General features: G+C 44.0%; 1 protein-coding gene across 1 annotated transcript; it reads right to left on the bottom strand.

Annotated features, from left to right (window-relative positions):
- Positions 1-934: 934 nt before the first annotated feature.
- CNMD (chondromodulin) lies at positions 935-17,573 on the bottom strand. The gene is made up of 6 exons (XM_026058967.1): positions 17,157-17,573; positions 14,469-14,609; positions 11,902-12,015; positions 7,950-8,103; positions 6,539-6,747; positions 935-4,188 (listed from the first exon to the last, which is right to left on the bottom strand). The coding sequence occupies exons 1-6, from the start codon at positions 17,571-17,573 to the stop codon at positions 3,973-3,975; spliced, it is 1,251 nt and encodes a 416-aa protein (XP_025914752.1). The 3' UTR covers positions 935-3,972.
- Between the last annotated feature and the right edge of the window lie 575 nt (positions 17,574-18,148).

The following is an 18,148-nucleotide window of genomic DNA, read 5'->3' as shown; positions in this document are numbered from 1 at the left end:
AAAGGTCAAGAGAAGGATAGCAGGGAGCTCAGAGGTTGAATAGAGACCGTGAGAGACTGGGCTGGGGAAAAAGGGAGCTTCCTCAGCACTAGAGAGGAGGGGGGAATTTGTTACAACGCAGTCCCTGRGTTGGCTGGAAGCAGAGAGCCTCCTGTAAGGACCAAGTGGACAGAGAGAAAGCTAGTATACTTTACTGTCTTGTCTTTGTTTTCTTTTAAACATAGAAAACCATGTTTTACTTGTATTTAAATTTTTTTGAGTTTTATGAATGCCTTTTGGTCATCTATGGGTAATACTTGCTAGAAGACCAATGTATTGTCTTTTCATGTATTTTCACCTCAAAGCTTTGATTTGAGGTCCTGTTGCAAATACGGGAACAAGAAGATGGATCTGCTATCTAACAGGTAATGTTATACCACCAACAGACTTACTCTCTCTCCTGCTGTTTTGGTTGTCATAGAAAATGCCTGACAGTCGTAGTGTAAGGTTGCCTCTCATCTTTGGTATATGTACAGTGCTTTTAAAAGATCAGTTGAGCCTCTCAGAACCAAAAGATAGTGGTGTAACTGGTTCAGTCTAACTTTTGCCCTTTCTGAGCAGTGTTTCCATCTACCCCAATGTGCAAATCTGGAAAGTTTATTCCCTCAACAATCCATTGCTTGCCAGCTGCAGTAGTTTTATGCTTCTTTACATCTTTGAAGTGTATGGAACAAGTGATTAGTTTGTTCTCCGCTGCAACCCAGATTTCCTTTGAATTTATGCATGTTGTAGCAGGGCTGAAGTATTATATGGGGGACAGAGAAGACAGACCTCCCCCCCGCACCTTCTGAGCATCTCTTTTACTTCCTTAATGCAGRTATAGTTGGAGAATGATTCTCATGTTAAAAAGGAGGAATGGAGAAACTCAGGTTCCTTTTGGTGAGTGGAGAGAGGAATGCATTATAGATACAGAAAACAGGTTCCCTCTGCTTTCCAATCACTTGCTTTGTGGGTTCCTCCTGCCCCCCTGCCACCAGTTTTGTGGCTTTGCTGCCTGTTTTCCTTCTCTTTCCACCAGCCTGAATTTACTCAGTCTTTTTCCCTCTAATCTGCTCTGCCATCCTAATCCTCTTAGTACACATTCAAGTGGGTAATTTAGCTTTAAGAATAGTTGAATTACAGTGCTCTAACACCTACCCACCTTTGGTAAGGAAACACTTTTGGTAAAAGCATATTCCTTTTTCTTTCCCTCTCCCCTAAACTGTGGCCAAAGAAAGGATTTGATTTTGTGTCTGCTAGTGCAGGGTCAGATTCAAGGAGCCTCCCCCATGAATACTGACAGGTCAGAAATCCTGGTGGTTCTTTCCACATGTACATGTGAACTGCTTAGTATGCAAGGTTTATTTTTGTGGTGTAGGGGGAAATTATTTTCAACATTGGTCTTCTAAAGGAAGTAAATACTATCCAATAACAAATAGGATTGATGTGGATACCGAACTGTAGTCTGAGCTTCCACTGTGGGGAAAACTGCTATATCTTTCATCCATACAAAATAAATAATGAAGTTCTTTGCCCATCTCCCAATCTGCTTTTGGATCATTGGTCATATTCATTGCCTCAGAGCTTTTTCTTACACATTAGATGTTGCACTTAAACAGAACTCTACAACCTCGGCCTCAGCAAGAGAGCATTCTGTTTAGCTTTTTGTATTTGAACGCTATGTATAGGTAAAAATAAATTTGCTTATCTGAAGTATGAGGTGGGGAAGGTATCTTGGTGCATATCTTCTGGAAATTGATAAAATGTGCACTCTGTACTACTCATGCAATAGTGTAGTTCCCATGATTTTTATACTGCTTACATGGTTTGTGACTAGTATCTGCTTCTCTTATGATCACCATGGCTTTCCTAGTATTGTGCATGTATGTCTTGAAAGTTGTATTTTATGTACTGTATGTTTTAATTTTTTTAAGCATCCATGAATAGGGGGAGCTTTTAATACTTACACAGTTTGCGTGACTGCCTTATAGGGAAAAGCTGGTACAAGCTTTTTCTTAGGAAGGGTTAATTCTGTTAAGAATGTATAGACATGGAAATGACCTGTAAGATCCTTGTTTCTGTCTTCTAAAGGAGAATGTGTTTTACTGAGGGGTYGGGGAGGAGCATGTCACGTGCTCCTGCAAGATGGCATAATGTGTGAAAGACAGCGTCAGTTTAGTTCATTATGCRCACACACGCACACACACTTCCCCTCACCTTGAGTGTTTCATTTACTAATCTCCTTGTTTTCCTCTCCAGACAGTTCTTGAACATGTACTTAAAGGTACTGCTACACTTGCTATGTTTGAAAAAGCACAGAGAGCAAWTGCAGTTTTTTTAATGTATTTGTTTAATCTGCAGTAAAAAAAAAAACCTGTCTTTTCTAAGCATATGAATGATGTGCTTCTAAAACAACATAATAATCAAGGTCACTTTCATTTTAAAAAGCAAAAACTCAACAGGCCTTGAAATCCCACTTTAAGATGTTTTCAATTTAAATCTTTCAAAGCAAGTCTGTTCTTCAGACTAAGGGAAGGTGAAGCTTATATTAAAGGTGATCATGACAGAACAAAATACCAAATTCTATGCTCATCCTATTCTCATTTAACACTTTGCTTTTTAGATATGCTGTTTAGCATTCCACATAAGGCTTTTTCTTTTAAAGCACGATTATGTCAAATTAATTCCTCTTCTGTGTGTGTCACACAGTGTTAATAACATTACTAGGCTTGCAACATCTCAAGAGCTGTTTAGTCACAAAACAAATGCTCCAAAAAGCTAACTTTGGGGAAAAATTAGGCCACTGTTTATGAAGTTCATGTAGATGGCTCCAGCAATATAATGGTACAGTTCAAGATGTATGGTATGGAAGAAGGCAGTATAATACCTTTATTTTTGTTTTCCAAGACTAGAAGTCCTAAGTTTTCCCCCTTCATGAGTGTTTCAGCTCAGCACCTTCTTTAGAATTAATACTTAACAGGATCAATTCCAGTAATTGCAGAGTTTGCCTAAGCAACAGGGGTGAGGTTAGAAACCTTTTTTTCTTGCTGGTGAGCAGTTTCTCTTGTGGGGAACTGAGGTTAACTTCAGACTAATGGAGCTAGCATGAATGACTGCTATCCATGTGGAATAAAGAGGGGTTGTAATCTTGTGTCAAAAGTGTCTAGTTCAAGGATTTATAAATACATTGGCTGTTGTAGATTCTGAAGTGTCTTGAAGCTTTTTGGTCTACAACTGTATGTAAATACTCTTGCCATAGTTGCTGGATAGCAGATGCTTGTTAGACACGACAGTGGTATCATGGATACAAGATTCTTGATGCTGGGGTGGCTTTGATGTTCGGATGTGCAAAGCGTTTTGCTTCTGTGGCCACACACATTCTGCTCCACAGGCCCCTCTTCGTGCCATGTGTTAGAATCAAAAATAAAATGTGCACTTTCTCCTGTCCCCTGGAGCAGCTTTGTGGGAAAGGTATGCTGTAATTGGTTTATAGCTGTTCATAATGACCTGGCAACTGTATGAATAACAACAGAGAGCAACTTAACCTGTGATTTATTTAAGTAAGCTACACGGATGAAAGGTGCTCCCAAGTGTACAAATTTAGCTAGTTGCCTAATTGGACGTAAATTTTCACATTTAGCTCAGTTTTGTTATGAAAGACTGAATTTGGGTTTATGAGCAAGCTTCTAGACTGCTAAACCAGTTTGTGAGCAAAGCTGGTATCACCTGTTCTGGGACATCTTACTTTTTGCATTCAGTTCTAGTGTACACTTGTCATTTGTAAAGCTAATTTAAGATTTTATTTACAGTTGAAATAACTGACCTCACTTTTGGTGCATTAACACACACAGATTTGAAATCCAGGATTGGTAATGCTACTTCGGTTGTAGGTCCCTCATCAGTTTGTCATCATTGTACTCCTGCTTATTTTGTCACGGATCTGCATGCTTTTTCTCACACAACACCCATGATACGAGCAACCCACCAGCTGCAGGGCATAATGATTCGGCAGGCGGTGCGACAGCCTTGGTAGTTGTAGGGCCAAGGGTAGTAGCCCATGAGAGGCTCGCAGATTCTCTGACACTGCGTATAGCTTCGTCGGCATTCAATACAGCACACGCCTAGATGGTCCAGCATGGGATCAAAAGCCATCCCTTCACCTTCCAGTTGCTGAAATGTAAAAATATTAACTGTTATCCCTGTGCTCTCTGAGAATGTAGAATATACCTGTGCTCCTGTTAACGCTACAAAGGGTAAAAAATGAAATTCTGGTCCTGTTCAACTTGCTCCATTTGGTAGACATGGAATTGCTGGAATCACCTATGTACAACAGAAAGAAACATCAGGGAGCTCAAACTTACTTCTTGATTCTTCTTCTCTTGCCTCCTTGCAAAAGATTCAGCAGCAGTAAACTCCAAGATACAGATATTAGTGATGGAAAAAATATAAAGACAGATATCTGGGGCTTTTATGCAGATGGCTGTGTTGACGCTTATGCTGTATTTTTAATCTTTCTTTAAAAAAAAATTGTATTTTTAATGCTTTTACTGTGTTCCTGGCTAACTATTCTGTAAGCTATTAGCCTGCGTTTTTCTGAAATTGAAAATATTTTGCCCTTGTCCTTCAGTTACCTTTTCTCCTTCCTCCCCTCCTAACCACCCCCCCCCCACACACACACATTTAGGTGCATTGTGGACAGTGATCGTTCTGGCTATTCTGCATTAGACAGTAAGGAGCTGCATATAGAACAAGGCATTTATAGAATGCATAAAGGCAGGCTCCTACTACTACTGCCCTATTCCTTCAAAATTCTTTTACTATTTTCTGGGTAAAAAATGAATATTCTGCTTTTTGAAACCAATTTGTTCTTTTTCCATTGGTGCTATTTCAGGAGTAGCAGCAGCAAAGAGCAAATGTCAGAGTAATATCTAGCTCTTTCCTTTCAGAGAACTAGCAGCGCATTGAAAACATGAGGCACAGGGGGGTGCAGTTTATTTTCCAAGCTCGTAGTGGATGCTAGTGACAACTGCTTAGTTCAGGCCTTTAGCAACCCACTGCCAGTGCTGATAGCATGGAGGGTGTTGTTTTGCTTGGGGTGGGATTCATCTTCCTTGAACTCGGATATTGGCAGTGTGAGCATCCAAGTTCATTGTCTGGACTCCCTTTATAGTGGGTGAAGAGAAACAAGTAGTTCTAGGGATGATTGATTTCATCCTGAAGGAAAGGCCTACAGTATAATTTAATGTACTTTTAAATTGAATGAATCAGCCTCTAAGAAAGCTTAGATATGGACATCTATGCAATAACAAAAGTTAATGGAAGTGAATCCTACTCTGCAGCCTAAAGGAAGTCTAGGGAGTGTATCCGACTCAAAGTACTTGATTTGCCGCAGGAGCCTTCTGGCTGGACAAACGGACCTGCAGCAGCTACCACTGCTCTCCAGAGGAAAAAGGTGACTTGGACACCATGGACTTAAAGGTAATAGATGTGAATAGAAGTTCAATCCCAGTGCTGCTGCTATTTTACTGAGTTCATGAGAGAGTCAGTTTAGATCCACTTTATTTGAAGTGCTTAATTTAAGTTTAATTAAGGGATGTCAACTCAGTAGAATGCTGTCACAGGATAATGATCTCCTGCTGTTGCATAAATGTCAAGTCAAAGCTGGGACTTATTTCCAAAGCAGGAGCCATTTATCTTGTGACAATGTTCTATTAAAATGCCTTATTCCTGCTGCACCGAGTGGTGGATGTAAATTGTCTGGCATTGGTGCAGTAGACTGGAAGTTGCTTATTGTACAGTTAGTTTTCTGCAGCCCTGCAAAGGTGTTGGGACGCAGGGGAGCTCCTCTGCTCTTTCTGTGGACTGCTTCATGTCAGAGTAAGGACAAATTTTGTAATAGTCACCCCTGCACCTACTATTGGTTTCTAAACAGCTTCTGCTCTGTGAATTGCTTGTCAAAGGGTCTTTTACCCTGATAGTTATGGCTCGGAGAACAGATTTATTTGGCCTAATCCTCATCTCTGACACCAGACAGTAACCACCACTTTTTCTCTGTAGTTGTCACTCCGGATACTAATTTACATTTGAGTGTATAATATGTTTCTAACTACTAGACTTGTCTTGTCAGTAAAAGATCAGGTTCAGCTGTCTGATCAGGACAAACTTTGGTTTATTTTCAGACTATATCTCTGTAAAATGACTCTAGTACTTCTTCTGTATGGAACTCTTAAAGCATCTTTTTGTCAAGTTGTCTTAAGCTTGCCACCTCCAGTGCATATTCTTGTTTCAGACTGAGGCTTAATAAAAACTAGGGGTGAGGGACAGAGAGGAGGACTGGGGATAAACTTTTATTTGAATGTCTTGGAAGTAGAGGTGCTTTACAAGTCTGTACTTTTGGAAGAAAGCTAAAAGAGCAAAAATGTGCAAATTTAAAATATATTAAAAAAACCCTACTACTTCAGTATTATCTGTCTACAACAGTCTTGTGCTCTGAAAGACAGTTATAGTACAAATAACTTACATTATACGGATTGTCTGGATTAAGTGTTTGATCAGTTTCTTGTCCCATTGGCTGGGTTTCATTAGATTGGTGATCAAGCTCCTGCATCAGTTGTGTGGTGGGAGACCTGGTATTTACTTCTTCAGTAGCAGCTTCCAGTTCCTCCACATCAAAGTTTGACTCTGATTGGCCTATTTTCCTCTTTATTTCTCTCCTTTCCCTTTGGTTGTCTGAAGAAATAATCACCAGAAGATCATCATAGTTTGAACATGCCCCTGTATATATTCAAAGACTGTCTAACATTTTATTAAAAGAAAAAAAAGGCATAGTGAAAAACTTGACAGGCATCCCAATGGGAGCTGCTTGCTTTTCTGTATTTTATACATGGCCCAATATCATGCCAAAGAGGTGTGYGATTACCTTTTTTTTCTCCTTCTCCCCTTGAAGCAGAACAGACTTGGAAGGCAAATGTGAGGAGGTGCTTTTTGACTCGCCACATGGTCAATGATGTTAACTCAGCAGCAGTTGCCAGCGCTAGCAAGAGTAGTCATATGCATCTCATGTTTTAAAGAGCAGCTGTGACAGACTAGTGCCCTGCTCCCAAGCAGGCAGCTGGGGAACCTTGTGGAAACTTCTGGACTGCTTTGACCGTGCTCTTTTGCCCAAAGGGATGTGCAAGATCATGGAAAAACTAAAATACTGGCAGTTTGTATCCCCAGGTGCTCTAATGATACCAACTTTTTTTTTTTTTGATTGTTTTAATATTAACTAGACCAAGGAGCAGTAAATCTTCTCTTCAAGCCCTCTTCTCTTCCTCCAGGCCTGGAAGTCACCTGGATAAGTTGCCATCTTCATGGTAACTCCAATGAACACCTCCACGAGCTTGGCTCTGGACAACAGTGATGTTTCCGTCCTGGGGCTGCTCCCAGGACCTCATGAACTTCATCTGCTGGTTGCCTATAGCTAAAGCATCTCATCCTTCCACTCCACTGAAACCCTCTAGAGGAGCAGGGTGGGAAACACGACAGCTATGGCCCCAGCTCTGGAGCTTGCTGTTCCCCAGCTCTTGGCCAGGTGTGGGATTTCTGCTAGCTGACGTCAGCTGCCTGAAAAYTTAGGGGACTAGTTTAAGCTATTGTCTTGTCCCTGCTGACCTTTGGGAATGATTCATCCCATGGTAAGTCACCCATGTGGGTGGTATAGATCATCTGAGGAAGTGTAGGTATCGAAGACCAAATGTCTAGACACATGTGAGCTGAGTTCCAGCCTGCAATCATGGCACCAACCCATGAGGGCTCTGGCAGAGGGGCTGGGCAAGAGGGAAAAGGATACTGCTTTCCAAGATGTGCAGATCTCGGGGGTAAACCTTATTTGGGGCTGATGGTTAGGTGAAGGGAGGGATGATATACTTCTCAAATGCAGGGTGTCTTACCTTTGGGATACGTTGGTCGAAGCCAGAAAATCGGAAGATCTTCACAAAGCTCTAAAATTTTGGGGCTTAGAAAACTGTTATCCTTGATAGGCTCATCTGCAGCCACCCAGATAAGGGAGTTTTCATCAAATTTAACAGGCATGATTTCATCTTCCTGCAAAYAGAAGAGCATAAATCCTTTGCTAGTTCAGTGAACAGTCATGTGCCTGCTTGCTCTTAGTTATTGAGCACCAAAATGTATAATCATCAGCTGCAACTAATACCAAACATGCTTTTTCTTGTATGTGAACTGCTAGTAGAGAGCCAAGTTTTGGGTGACTGCTCCCACCTCTGAAATGAATGGCAAAACTACTGTCAGCTTTGTTGGGGCTGAGATTTCACCAGAGTTTCTTCTGGAAAGCTTTCGCCTGATTTACCAGGACTGGTATTGCCTGTGGTTGTAGGGACTGGATGAGGTGACAGAGCTCATCCAGCCCAGAGCACCAGAATCTCAGCTGGCAGAAACCATGATGATTCACTGTCTTCAGCAAAACTGCAATGCAAAACACTAGCTAAAAAACAAGACTTGAACCTTTTGTCAAGTTCTGTTCTCATTTCATGTACTTCTAAAATATTTTTCTATTGTGAACATATAAATATCTTCTTCACAGGTTATAGAAGAGAAGGTTATAGTTTGAGAACTATAGCTTCCAGTTTTAAGTCAACACGATTGGTCTGATTAAAGGTCTTGTTCAGTAAAAGCAATTCAATTGACCAAAAGCTTGAAGTGCAAGTTAAAGGAGCCTTCATTTTTGAAGTGTACCCTGCAGGTTTTTGGTTCATCTCTTCAAAGTAATGTGGGAAAATGCCAGTGATTGATTCTTTAAAGTTGTTAGTTCAAAGTATTATTTTACATAAAACGTGTAACTATTCTTTAGCAACAGTGAAATACTAGAAAAACCCCAACTAGCGAATCGTGAAAACCAGTACTTCAAAGTTGAAATTCTAAATTGCTTCCAAAAAAGTCATCAAGATTTGTTAATAACTGACTTGATCAATTTATTCTGTCAGGTTGTTGTTTGTTTAATGTGTTTATTGATTTCTTTGAGGGCCTTAAGTCATTTAAGTTCACTATCCAATCTGTCTAGTGAGAACTTTATTAATTTTCTTCCACTTAAGCTTTTATCAGCATGAGAAATAATTGAAACTAGTTTTCAAAAATATCCTTTGTTTCTGTTTTTAAATCATACTAACTTCTGAGCAGACAGACCTTTGGCTATCTATAAACTTTATTTTAATCAACCATTTTATAGGCAATGTTGGTCATGATTAAATATGTATTGTAAGAGAACAGCATACACATACTTTCTCATAAATGCATATGTATCAGAGAACTTTCTGTAACTAGAAAAGTAAAGACTACTTTGCCATTCCAGTTGTACATTTAATCAGAGAAGTCAAGCAACAGAGAGGTTAATGTTACAACAGTAGCATTAAATTGTACTGCCTGTTTTGTCTTTGCATACAATTTATTGTAGCACTTTAAGTGGTGCATCTTAAGTGAAAATACACAGAAAACAAGAGAGGAAATATGTTTACTGTAGCCAGGTAGAAGATTAGAAACAACTTTCTACTGTTTTAAGATGACATCTTCAGGATTGCAACTTTATTCTTATTAAAAGATAAAAAAAAATTTGAAACACCGAGCTTAGGCAATAATGCTAGGTCAAAATGTCTAGATGTCCCAAAAACTGAAGTAAGGTAGAAGAGATCTGGGTCTCTGCCTAGAATTTGGGCATTGCTGTCACAGGGAAAATGCCACCAATTTCAGCAGGCTTTGCAACGGACTCCTGCTGCTTTGCTGATTGGTTTTAGAGATTTGGGGCTTTTTTGTTTTGCTGTTGTTGTTGTTTTCCTTTAAGCAGATGTTTAGTAATTACAACACACTTTGCAGGGAGATGCAGCAAGACTACTGAGTGGACGGCACTGAGGAAGGAGGTCAGGGAACTTCTCCCTTGTCCTGGCACTTAGTGTGTGTCACTGCAAGGCGCTGCTTGCGGTGTCAAGCAGGGGCCAAGCAGCGAGTTCATTTGTGTTAGATTGCAAAAATCTCTTGGCCCTGTAGCTTGGCCATGGCCCCACGGCAACAACAGCAGTTTCTGTTCCTGCCTTGCCTGTCCAGTCAGAGAGCTGTAGCCCCTCAAGCTTACTAAGCCCAGGCTGAGCTAGGGTGGCACATACCACCGGAAGTGATGTGGCTGCTATCGTATTTGACTCAAAGGACCCCAAAGAGTATTTGACCCCAAATACTCTTTAAAGCTGGATTATCTGGGACTGCCTTCAGTACAAACCTAGAGGAATTTGTGCATCTGGATATCCATACAGGATATTTTAACTTTTCTGTCACTGCTGTGAAGTCAGAGGATTTATCAATCTATATTAAAATTGCTGTCATGGCAAAGCCTGCTCTGGAGCCATGCTGCTAACCACACTCTTTATTTTAAAATAATAACTTCTGCTTCTCTTATTGGGCAAGGCCACTGCTGCAGAATCAGAGTGCTGGCAGCATCAGCTGTGAGCACCCACGCTTATACGAAAGTCACGTTCCTGCCCCATTCGCCAGCTGCAGAGCTGGGGACCGCCGTGAGGTAGGTAGGACCACGATAGCTGGGTTAGTTATGTTGGGCTGGGCGGAGCTGTGTTAGAAATGCCAAAAGGCAGAGGCGGTGAGCTGGCAGATGGGAGCATCCCTGACTCCTGAGCTAGTGGGAACTCAACTCTGCAGTGCTTGGCCTGGAGTTAAATCCTCTCCCGTTGCCCGAGGGAGCAACATGTACAAAGGGAGTCCAGGGCCACCATGACCCCTGTGTAGCTGCGTTTTGTCCGTATTATTCCCAAACTCCTACAGTCATCGCGAGATGGCAAAATTTGGCTCACATTGTCAATTCAGACTACGCAGGAGGGAAGATGATCTTTTTTTATCACAAGAAAACAATTTAATCCTCTACTGTGAACTCCAAGAACACAGGCATGATTTTTTTTCTACTTTTGCCTTAACTGTGCCTCTCTTCCAGCTAAATGTTTTCCAACTTTTATTCTGGAGCAAAGCCAGAGAAAGGAGTTGTAGATCTGTCTACTGTATTCTCCTTTTGATGGCTGGAGCCCTGTGCCAGGGTCTGCACCGCAAAGTGTTCAGCTGCACTGAAGCCACTGGCGCTGCTCCTGCATGAATGATGGGTTTAGGGGACTGACCTTTGGGAAACTTGGGCTTTGCACACCTATAACAATAGGTTTTCTGCAAATGTGAGATAGGGAGAGTTTTTGGTGAGGTCTGGCTGAGAATTACAGCTGCAGGGCACAAGTCCATGATGCAGCTTTCATGAAATTTTGAGTTAACATGATGCCCTAAAATGAAGTCTGATGCAAGAAGGTGAAGACTGAGGCTTTTTAACGTTATTTCTTCCGAGTTAGCTGAACCTTTCCAATATTTTCTGTGCCTCCCCTTTATTTCCTATTTCAGAGGACTGGGGGGTGGGGAGGAGTCCCTGCTTCTGCTCACGAGTTTTGATTTAAATGTGTTGGGACCCCATCACTGGCACTTTTTGGAGTGGATGGACTGGAGCAGCCGTTCTCTCCATGTTCTCCCTTTACAGCCTGATGGTCAGCCCGATCTCAGCTGGATGCTTTTATCCCCAGAGCTCCTAATGATCAATGAGAGATTGGTCTGCAGCTTCCCCCTAGTCCCTCATCTGCAGACTTCCACTCTGCCCCTGGACACAGTGTAATAAAATATACCTACTGACACCAGTCTTGCTTTTCCTACCTTTTGGGAACCCTTTAGAATTAGTTCATGAACCCTCAGCCATCTACAGCTGACTTGTTCGGTGGTTTTCATCTATCATTTCTGTTTGTATTTAAATAACCTTTAAAATCCCTCTTTATATAAAGATTTTTTTTTTTAATTACCCCTTACCAGATCAGATGAGAGGCTCTCTTTAGTCATAGCATCAACTTCAGGGACGTGAGCTTTTGGTTGAGCTTTGATGTAACACTTTTCTCCTTCAGCAAAACGGATTCCAGTTATGCCCTACAAAAATAGAAAGCCTGTGGTTACGTGCAGCTCTCTATCTCCCGACTGCTTCAAATAAAGCACTCAAGCTGTGTTAGTTGCCACTGAATTTTTAGATTGAAGGTTGAATCTTATTTAAAAACAAACAGATGCAATAAAACATTCCTCTATCATAATTTTAGCTTTATAATTTTGGACAAATGGGCTTAGATGTTTTCACTTATTTCTGCAAAATGGGAGGTGTTTTATATATGTGTCTCCAAGCCAGCTTTAGGCTACTTGGAGTAGCTCTGCTAAGGAATTAGTTAACATGATTTGAACTGTAACTTAGCACCAAMTGTAGGCAGCCTTAAAATTGTGTTAGCTGGCTGTGCAGTACCCTTGGCACTTTTACACAGATTTTCAGAAGCATGTGGGCAGCTTGGTCCAATTTATACACTTAAATCCCTGTGACTGCAAGGGGAAGCTCATGACTGGGACTTTGGTGCGTGAATCTATATGTATATTGAGACTTTCTTCATCTGGGCTATGAGGGTGAGAAGCAGTTGCCTAAACGCAGATGTCTAGTTTTAGGCAACCTGGAGGGTATCTCAGCTGCCCCAGAGGGGTGCAGGTCTCTTGCGAGTCTTGTGTCACATCTGCCAGCCTTGTGCAGGCATCCCAAGCAGTCTGGGACATCTGTGCACCTATATTTAGGCAGTGCAATCTCACCTGTTTCTTCTATGTTCCTGCTGTGACTTTCTGGGTGCATGTAAAAGAGTGCTCTCTTTTTACAGCATGAATTTAGACACCTGATTGTAGACAGCAAAACTTGCATGTCTTTCATAGGGTTGCATAGCTCCATTCCGCCACCTAAATATAAATATCTAGTGGCATTTGATGTGCTAGAGCCTTCTGCCTAGCCTCCCGCTGCCAGGCCAGAGGGTCATGTGTCTCCTGTACGTCCTGTGCCACCTGCCTTGTGCAGACCTCATGGGTACCTTTGGCATCTAGCACGGTTTGGCATGCACAGTACCAAGGCAACTGTATCTAGTCATATAGCTCTTGTACGGTTGGACACAGACCCCTGCCAAAATGAAGTAATTCTAAGCCAGCAAGAGAGGTGGGCCCTGTACGGGGATGCGTGCTCGAGGGAGGGGGATGCAGGGACTTCATGGCACACTGAGAGTGCCGGCAGCAATCCAGTGTGGCCAAATCCAAGTCTTTACTGACCATGCAATCACCTGAGCTGCGTTCATGCACACCAGTCAATCCCAAGTTGCTAATGTAAAGACTTGGCCTCCGAAAGTGCATCTCATCTTTTTCTTTCTCGTTTATGCTCATTTTTGGCTCAAAATTGGACTGGCAGCATCGCTTTGCTCTCGCTTAGCCTGATCTCGGCCCTCTGCAACTACAAGCAGGCACCGGCTCTGAGAGGTCTCRGGAGCTGGTTTCTGACCCAGCTGCAACTGGCATTAGCCAGGTTACTGGCTGCACTCATCAGTAGCACAGATCAAGGCAAGAGGCATTCAGCAGCTCTCCAGTGAACTGGTGCTTTTGTGCAGATGTGGAACAGGGAAGGCAAACGATAAGAGCTCATTRTCAGTGCTGTTATTCAGCCGCTAATAACGTTGCTATGGTGATGTTAGCGAGAATTTCATAAAGGCCTGAACCACAGSTGTCAGGCAATTTGGGGTCCTGGGTCTCCAGGCGTGAATTTGCTTGTACCTGTGGAGAAGCCAAGAAGCTGATTTTCCTCTCCTCTACAGATTCAACATGGGGAGAGTGGCTGCCCCAGAAGGCAAGTCTTCCCAGTAGCTGATGGTGCCCTTTATTTTACGTGCTGCTTTGACTTACAGAAGGTTTTCTCTTAACTCCTCTGAAGTTGAGTGTTCTGCTCCTGACAACATTAATTGCAGGATCTGGGTCCTTGGTCTCTGCCTCRAGATCAAGGACACAAGCTGCTCCACACTACTTTGCCTGGCAGAGACCAAGGATGTGCCCGTGCTGTATAGCAGTTTGTCCTYGGTCTCTACTTAGCTTAACACGCTGACCCTATGCTCCTAAAATGATGACATTTGGGGGAGGGGGGTTGTTTTTTCAGTTCAAATCATATGAAATAGTGTAAGGGCTGTGTCACAGCCTGCCAGGATGTTTTTCTAGCGTGATCTCAAGGGTATGTGTTGCAGCTCTATTTAGTGGTTTAAAAGTGCAAAGTGTTACACAGAGCCAAAGCTCATGCAGTCTAATCCATACTGCTTCCTGGAGTGGTCCCTGGGATGAACTACCCCCAAAAAGCACTTAGATTTTGTTTTAGAGGAAACTACTTGGCTCACTGTGAAAGAAAGCTAGGAGCGCATGGATGTCTATGTGGATAGTTGTGGGACTGGAGCCTGAGAGTGAACTGGGGAGATAAGTTGAGACAGTGCAGTGTGTCTGTGGAGTCCAACGCTGGAGCGTATTATATGAAAGACCAGGTTGGCTGTACTTACAATCTGGAAATCATGAACTTCAACAGCCTCTTCGCTCCCACTTCCTGTTTTGAATGTCTCTAAGTTGTTTCCAGCATCTATTTCCATCGATCCGTCTTGTACTTTTCCATTGATACTCATAGTATAGTGAACATTGTAAACCTGGAATCAGTAAAAGAGCAGTAGCACGCTTTAATTGTGTATTGCCTTCCTCTTAGAGCAGGTGATATGTCAATCTGACTGTGATATCCCTATTCAGCTCCTTTTATTCAAATCTCTGTAGGTATTTGATAATCCTCCAGTAATCAACACCACACTAATATAACCAGCCTCGCCATTGGGACAGTCTGGCAGTGGAGCAGGTTGCCCAGAGAGGTTGTGCAGTCACCATCCTTGGAGGTTTTCAAGACCTGGCTGGATAAAGTCCTGAACAACCTGGTCTGACCTTGCTTTGAGCAGAAGGTTGGACTAGAGACCTCCTGAGGTCCTTCTCAACCTGATCTATCCTATGATCCTTTGATCTCAGGGGCTGCACACAGATCTTATTTTTCCTTTAGTTTTAGTACCACAAAAGCACTGTGGGATGCTTCCACATCCAGGCTAACTCTGACATAAGAACCTTCAAGGCTGTATTTTGGGAATCACTCCTTACACAGACACGATTCCCAAAGGAGAGTGGGAGTGAATACCCCACTCTGAAGGAGGCCAACCCCCATTTATTTCTTAGGATGTTCTGGTGAGGCGCTGGAAAATGTGTTCCTCTTGAATGCTAACATGCTTCCCAGCTTGTAATGAAAGTGAACCTTGTTTAAATTGGATATAGACTTCTTGTGTTCTTTTTGTCAGAGTATTTGCTCTTACCCTATGTTCAGTGAGGAAAGTACAGCATGGTCTGTAACTGCTAGACGACCATGAGCCATGGAGGGTTTTTTCCAATTTTCTTGTGCAGTTCTGCTAAAAGTACTACACAAGCRGTTTACTTTTGGTCTTAAAAAAAAAGCCTTACAACATTTTAATGAAAAATTTATAGTAACAGCTAGAGACAAATTCTTTCTTCTGCTCTCACCTTTGCTCGGGAAAGTCTAAGGTGCTAAAGATTTATGGTTCCTCAATTATACAGATTCACTCCCATATTCTTCACTACCTTAGACTCCCGTGAATGTGGTACACCAAACGAGTCCCATGTACGCAGTGTTTCATCATTCCCCTGCTAGGGGCTGAGCTAGAGATAAGACTTTGTTAGCCCTGCCAATTACAGGATTCCTAATCATTTACAAGTCAATTATAGCTCCTTGAATCTGAAGGCAGCCTGGAAAAATAACTCTGAGCTTTCCCCCTGTCTTTACGTGGAGATCAACTTTGAGGCTTAATGACAACTTACAACATTGACATCATGAAAAGATGTTATGAAAAAAGAGATTTTTGAGAAAAAAGCATTATCACTAGCTTTCTGAGAGGGGAGAAGAGCCTACAGTGCAGGAAAAAGCAACTTACCTCCTGGCAAGATGTAGAAAATGCATCTCATTTTATAAAAGGCATGTGGGGCAACGAATATGACTCACATGGCAGAACAAAATTTAGATGACTGGAGGAATAAACAAAGGGGAACTTTGCCCTGTACTCCACGAATGTACCAAGCTGTCCGTGGTGAGCGAGCTGAGCCCACCCCCTGCCCCAGGTACCTGTTCGCCTCCCTCTCCCTTTCCAAAAACCAAGAGACACAGATGGCTCTGATGGCACATCCTGGAAGTCAGCGTCTTGTCTCATCTTTTTGGTGTAAAACTTTGTACTTTCTTCGTGATTATCTGAGTTATTCCTACATGCACGTGTGTTTTCTTCACATTGAAACTTCTGCTGTGATTTGCACAAGGCTCTCCTTGATGTTAACTGGAGTGTGGCTGGAGACATTATAGAGCTTGTTCAGCTTGTTCCAAAATAAATTYGGTGATATTAATTACACTTATGAGCAAGTTAAATTCAAGCGTGCACAATCTTGTTTACAAAGCCAAATCTTTTGTAAACATAAAGAGAAGTTGATGGAAACATAGCCTAATGCTTACAACATCTCTGAAGTTTGATTTTTGAGCTGCGGCTTCTCAGTTTTGTTCTTTACATACAAAATTTTTCATGCACCCCAGAAAATGCAAACACTGAAACTTATCACAACTTTAAACAGTGTTCTGCAGCTGTTAACCATAAATGTGTATGCACAGCCATACAAACCACTAAAGAGTAAAATAATCATACCTATTAATGGGTTAAATATAGAATTGCATATTTAAGAGTCCAAGTAGGATCTGGACCAAGAATGCAGATGATGTGAAAAAGGAATTTATGYATTTCAATGCTTTTTTTGTCCTGACAGCTGGAGTTTGCCAGGATGTGAATCCCTGGAGAGTGGTTGGGGTTTTGAGTTCTTTACGAATTTGTGAGCAAAAATCAATGTAGCGTCTGTCTGTGCTCTCAGAGATACATTTTCCTTGCACTAATATGTGTGCTTCCAGGACGCACCTTCTAAACAGCCAAATGGGAGACATGGAAAAAAAATAAATCTGCTTAAAGAACTCTTTATCGTCCTCCCTAGAAAAGTTTCCAGAGTCTMTGGAGGAGACTGTGACTCTGCTTATGCTCAAGCAGCCCATGAAAAGCTGACTCGATGGGGCAACGTGCTTCCCTGGTCTGTGTGTGCCCGGCCCCGGCCCCGCTCACCTGCCGCTCGGTGGCTTTCCAGAAGTAGAAGGCGCCGATGGCCCCGGCCAGGAGCAGGAGGGCCCCGGCGATGAGCACCGCCGCCCCCGCCTTCAGCAGCCGCCCCGGCCCGGGGGGCCCCGCCGCCGTGTACGCCTGCAGGGGGCAACGCTGGGAGCCGGCCCGCGCCCCGCGCCCCGCTCGCCGCTCCCCGGCCCCGGACCCGCCGCGACGCCAGTTCGAGCCCCCGACCCGACTCGTCCCCGCCCGGCCCGGCCCGACCGTCCCACCCTGACCCAGCCCGGCCCGATCTGACCCGGCCCATACTGTCCCGACCTGACTTATCCCGGCCCGTCCTGGTCCAACCCGAGCCCCCGACCCGACTCCTCCCCACAGGACCCCTCCCGTCCCGTCCCGTCCCCACCCGTCCTGCACCATCCCGGCCCGGCTCTTCCCTTCCCGGCCCGGCCCGATCCGACCGTCCCGTCCCGTCCCGTCCCGCCCCGTCCCGGCGGCCGGCAGCACTCACGGGGGGCAGGCATTGCTCCACGTCGTCGGGCCCCGCTCGGGCGATGGGCACCTTCTCGGAGCCCTCCGCCATGGCTGCCGCGGGACGGAGAGCTGCCCCGGGCTCCGCCGCCGCGCCGCTCCCGGCCCCGACGGTGGGGGGGCCCGCGGGGGCAGGACCGCCCCGGCCCGGCCCCGGCCCCGGCCCCGGCCCCGGCCCCGACGGGGGGCAGGACCGCCCCGCTCCAGCCCCGGCCCCAGCCCCGACGGGGGGCAGGATGGCCCCGCTCCCGGCCCCGGCCCCGGCGGAGGGGGCAGGGCCGCCCCGGCCCCCCGCCCCCCCCCCGGTACAATGAGCTCCTTGAGCTGCCCCCGCAGCCGTCAGGTTGGAAGGGACAAATGTCTGTAATCTATTTGCTCATGCTAATATTCTACATAGGAAGCTTAAATTCAGGGCTACAACTGATTGTGCCCTCTGTGTGTGTGTGTGTGTGCGCGCACGCACG

Source organism: Apteryx rowi, unplaced genomic scaffold, assembly GCF_003343035.1.
Source record: "Apteryx rowi isolate R43461 unplaced genomic scaffold, aptRow1 scaffold_150, whole genome shotgun sequence".
NCBI classification, from domain to species: Eukaryota; Metazoa; Chordata; class Aves; order Apterygiformes; family Apterygidae; genus Apteryx; species Apteryx rowi.
This window is presented reverse-complemented; position numbering and strand designations above follow the sequence as displayed.

Excerpts from the sequence above, each read along its gene's own strand:
- CNMD (XM_026058967.1), bottom strand. The coding sequence starts at position 17,573 with ATGGTGCAGGACGGGTGGGGACGGGACGGGACGGGAGGGGTCCTGTGG. Across the intron at positions 14,610-17,156 it reads GGAAAGCCACCGAGCGGCAG|GTTTACAATGTTCACTATAC; the intron begins GTGAGCGGGGCC and ends TACTGATTCCAG. Across the intron at positions 12,016-14,468 it reads AAGTTCATGATTTCCAGATT|GGCATAACTGGAATCCGTTT; the intron begins GTAAGTACAGCC and ends CTATTTTTGTAG.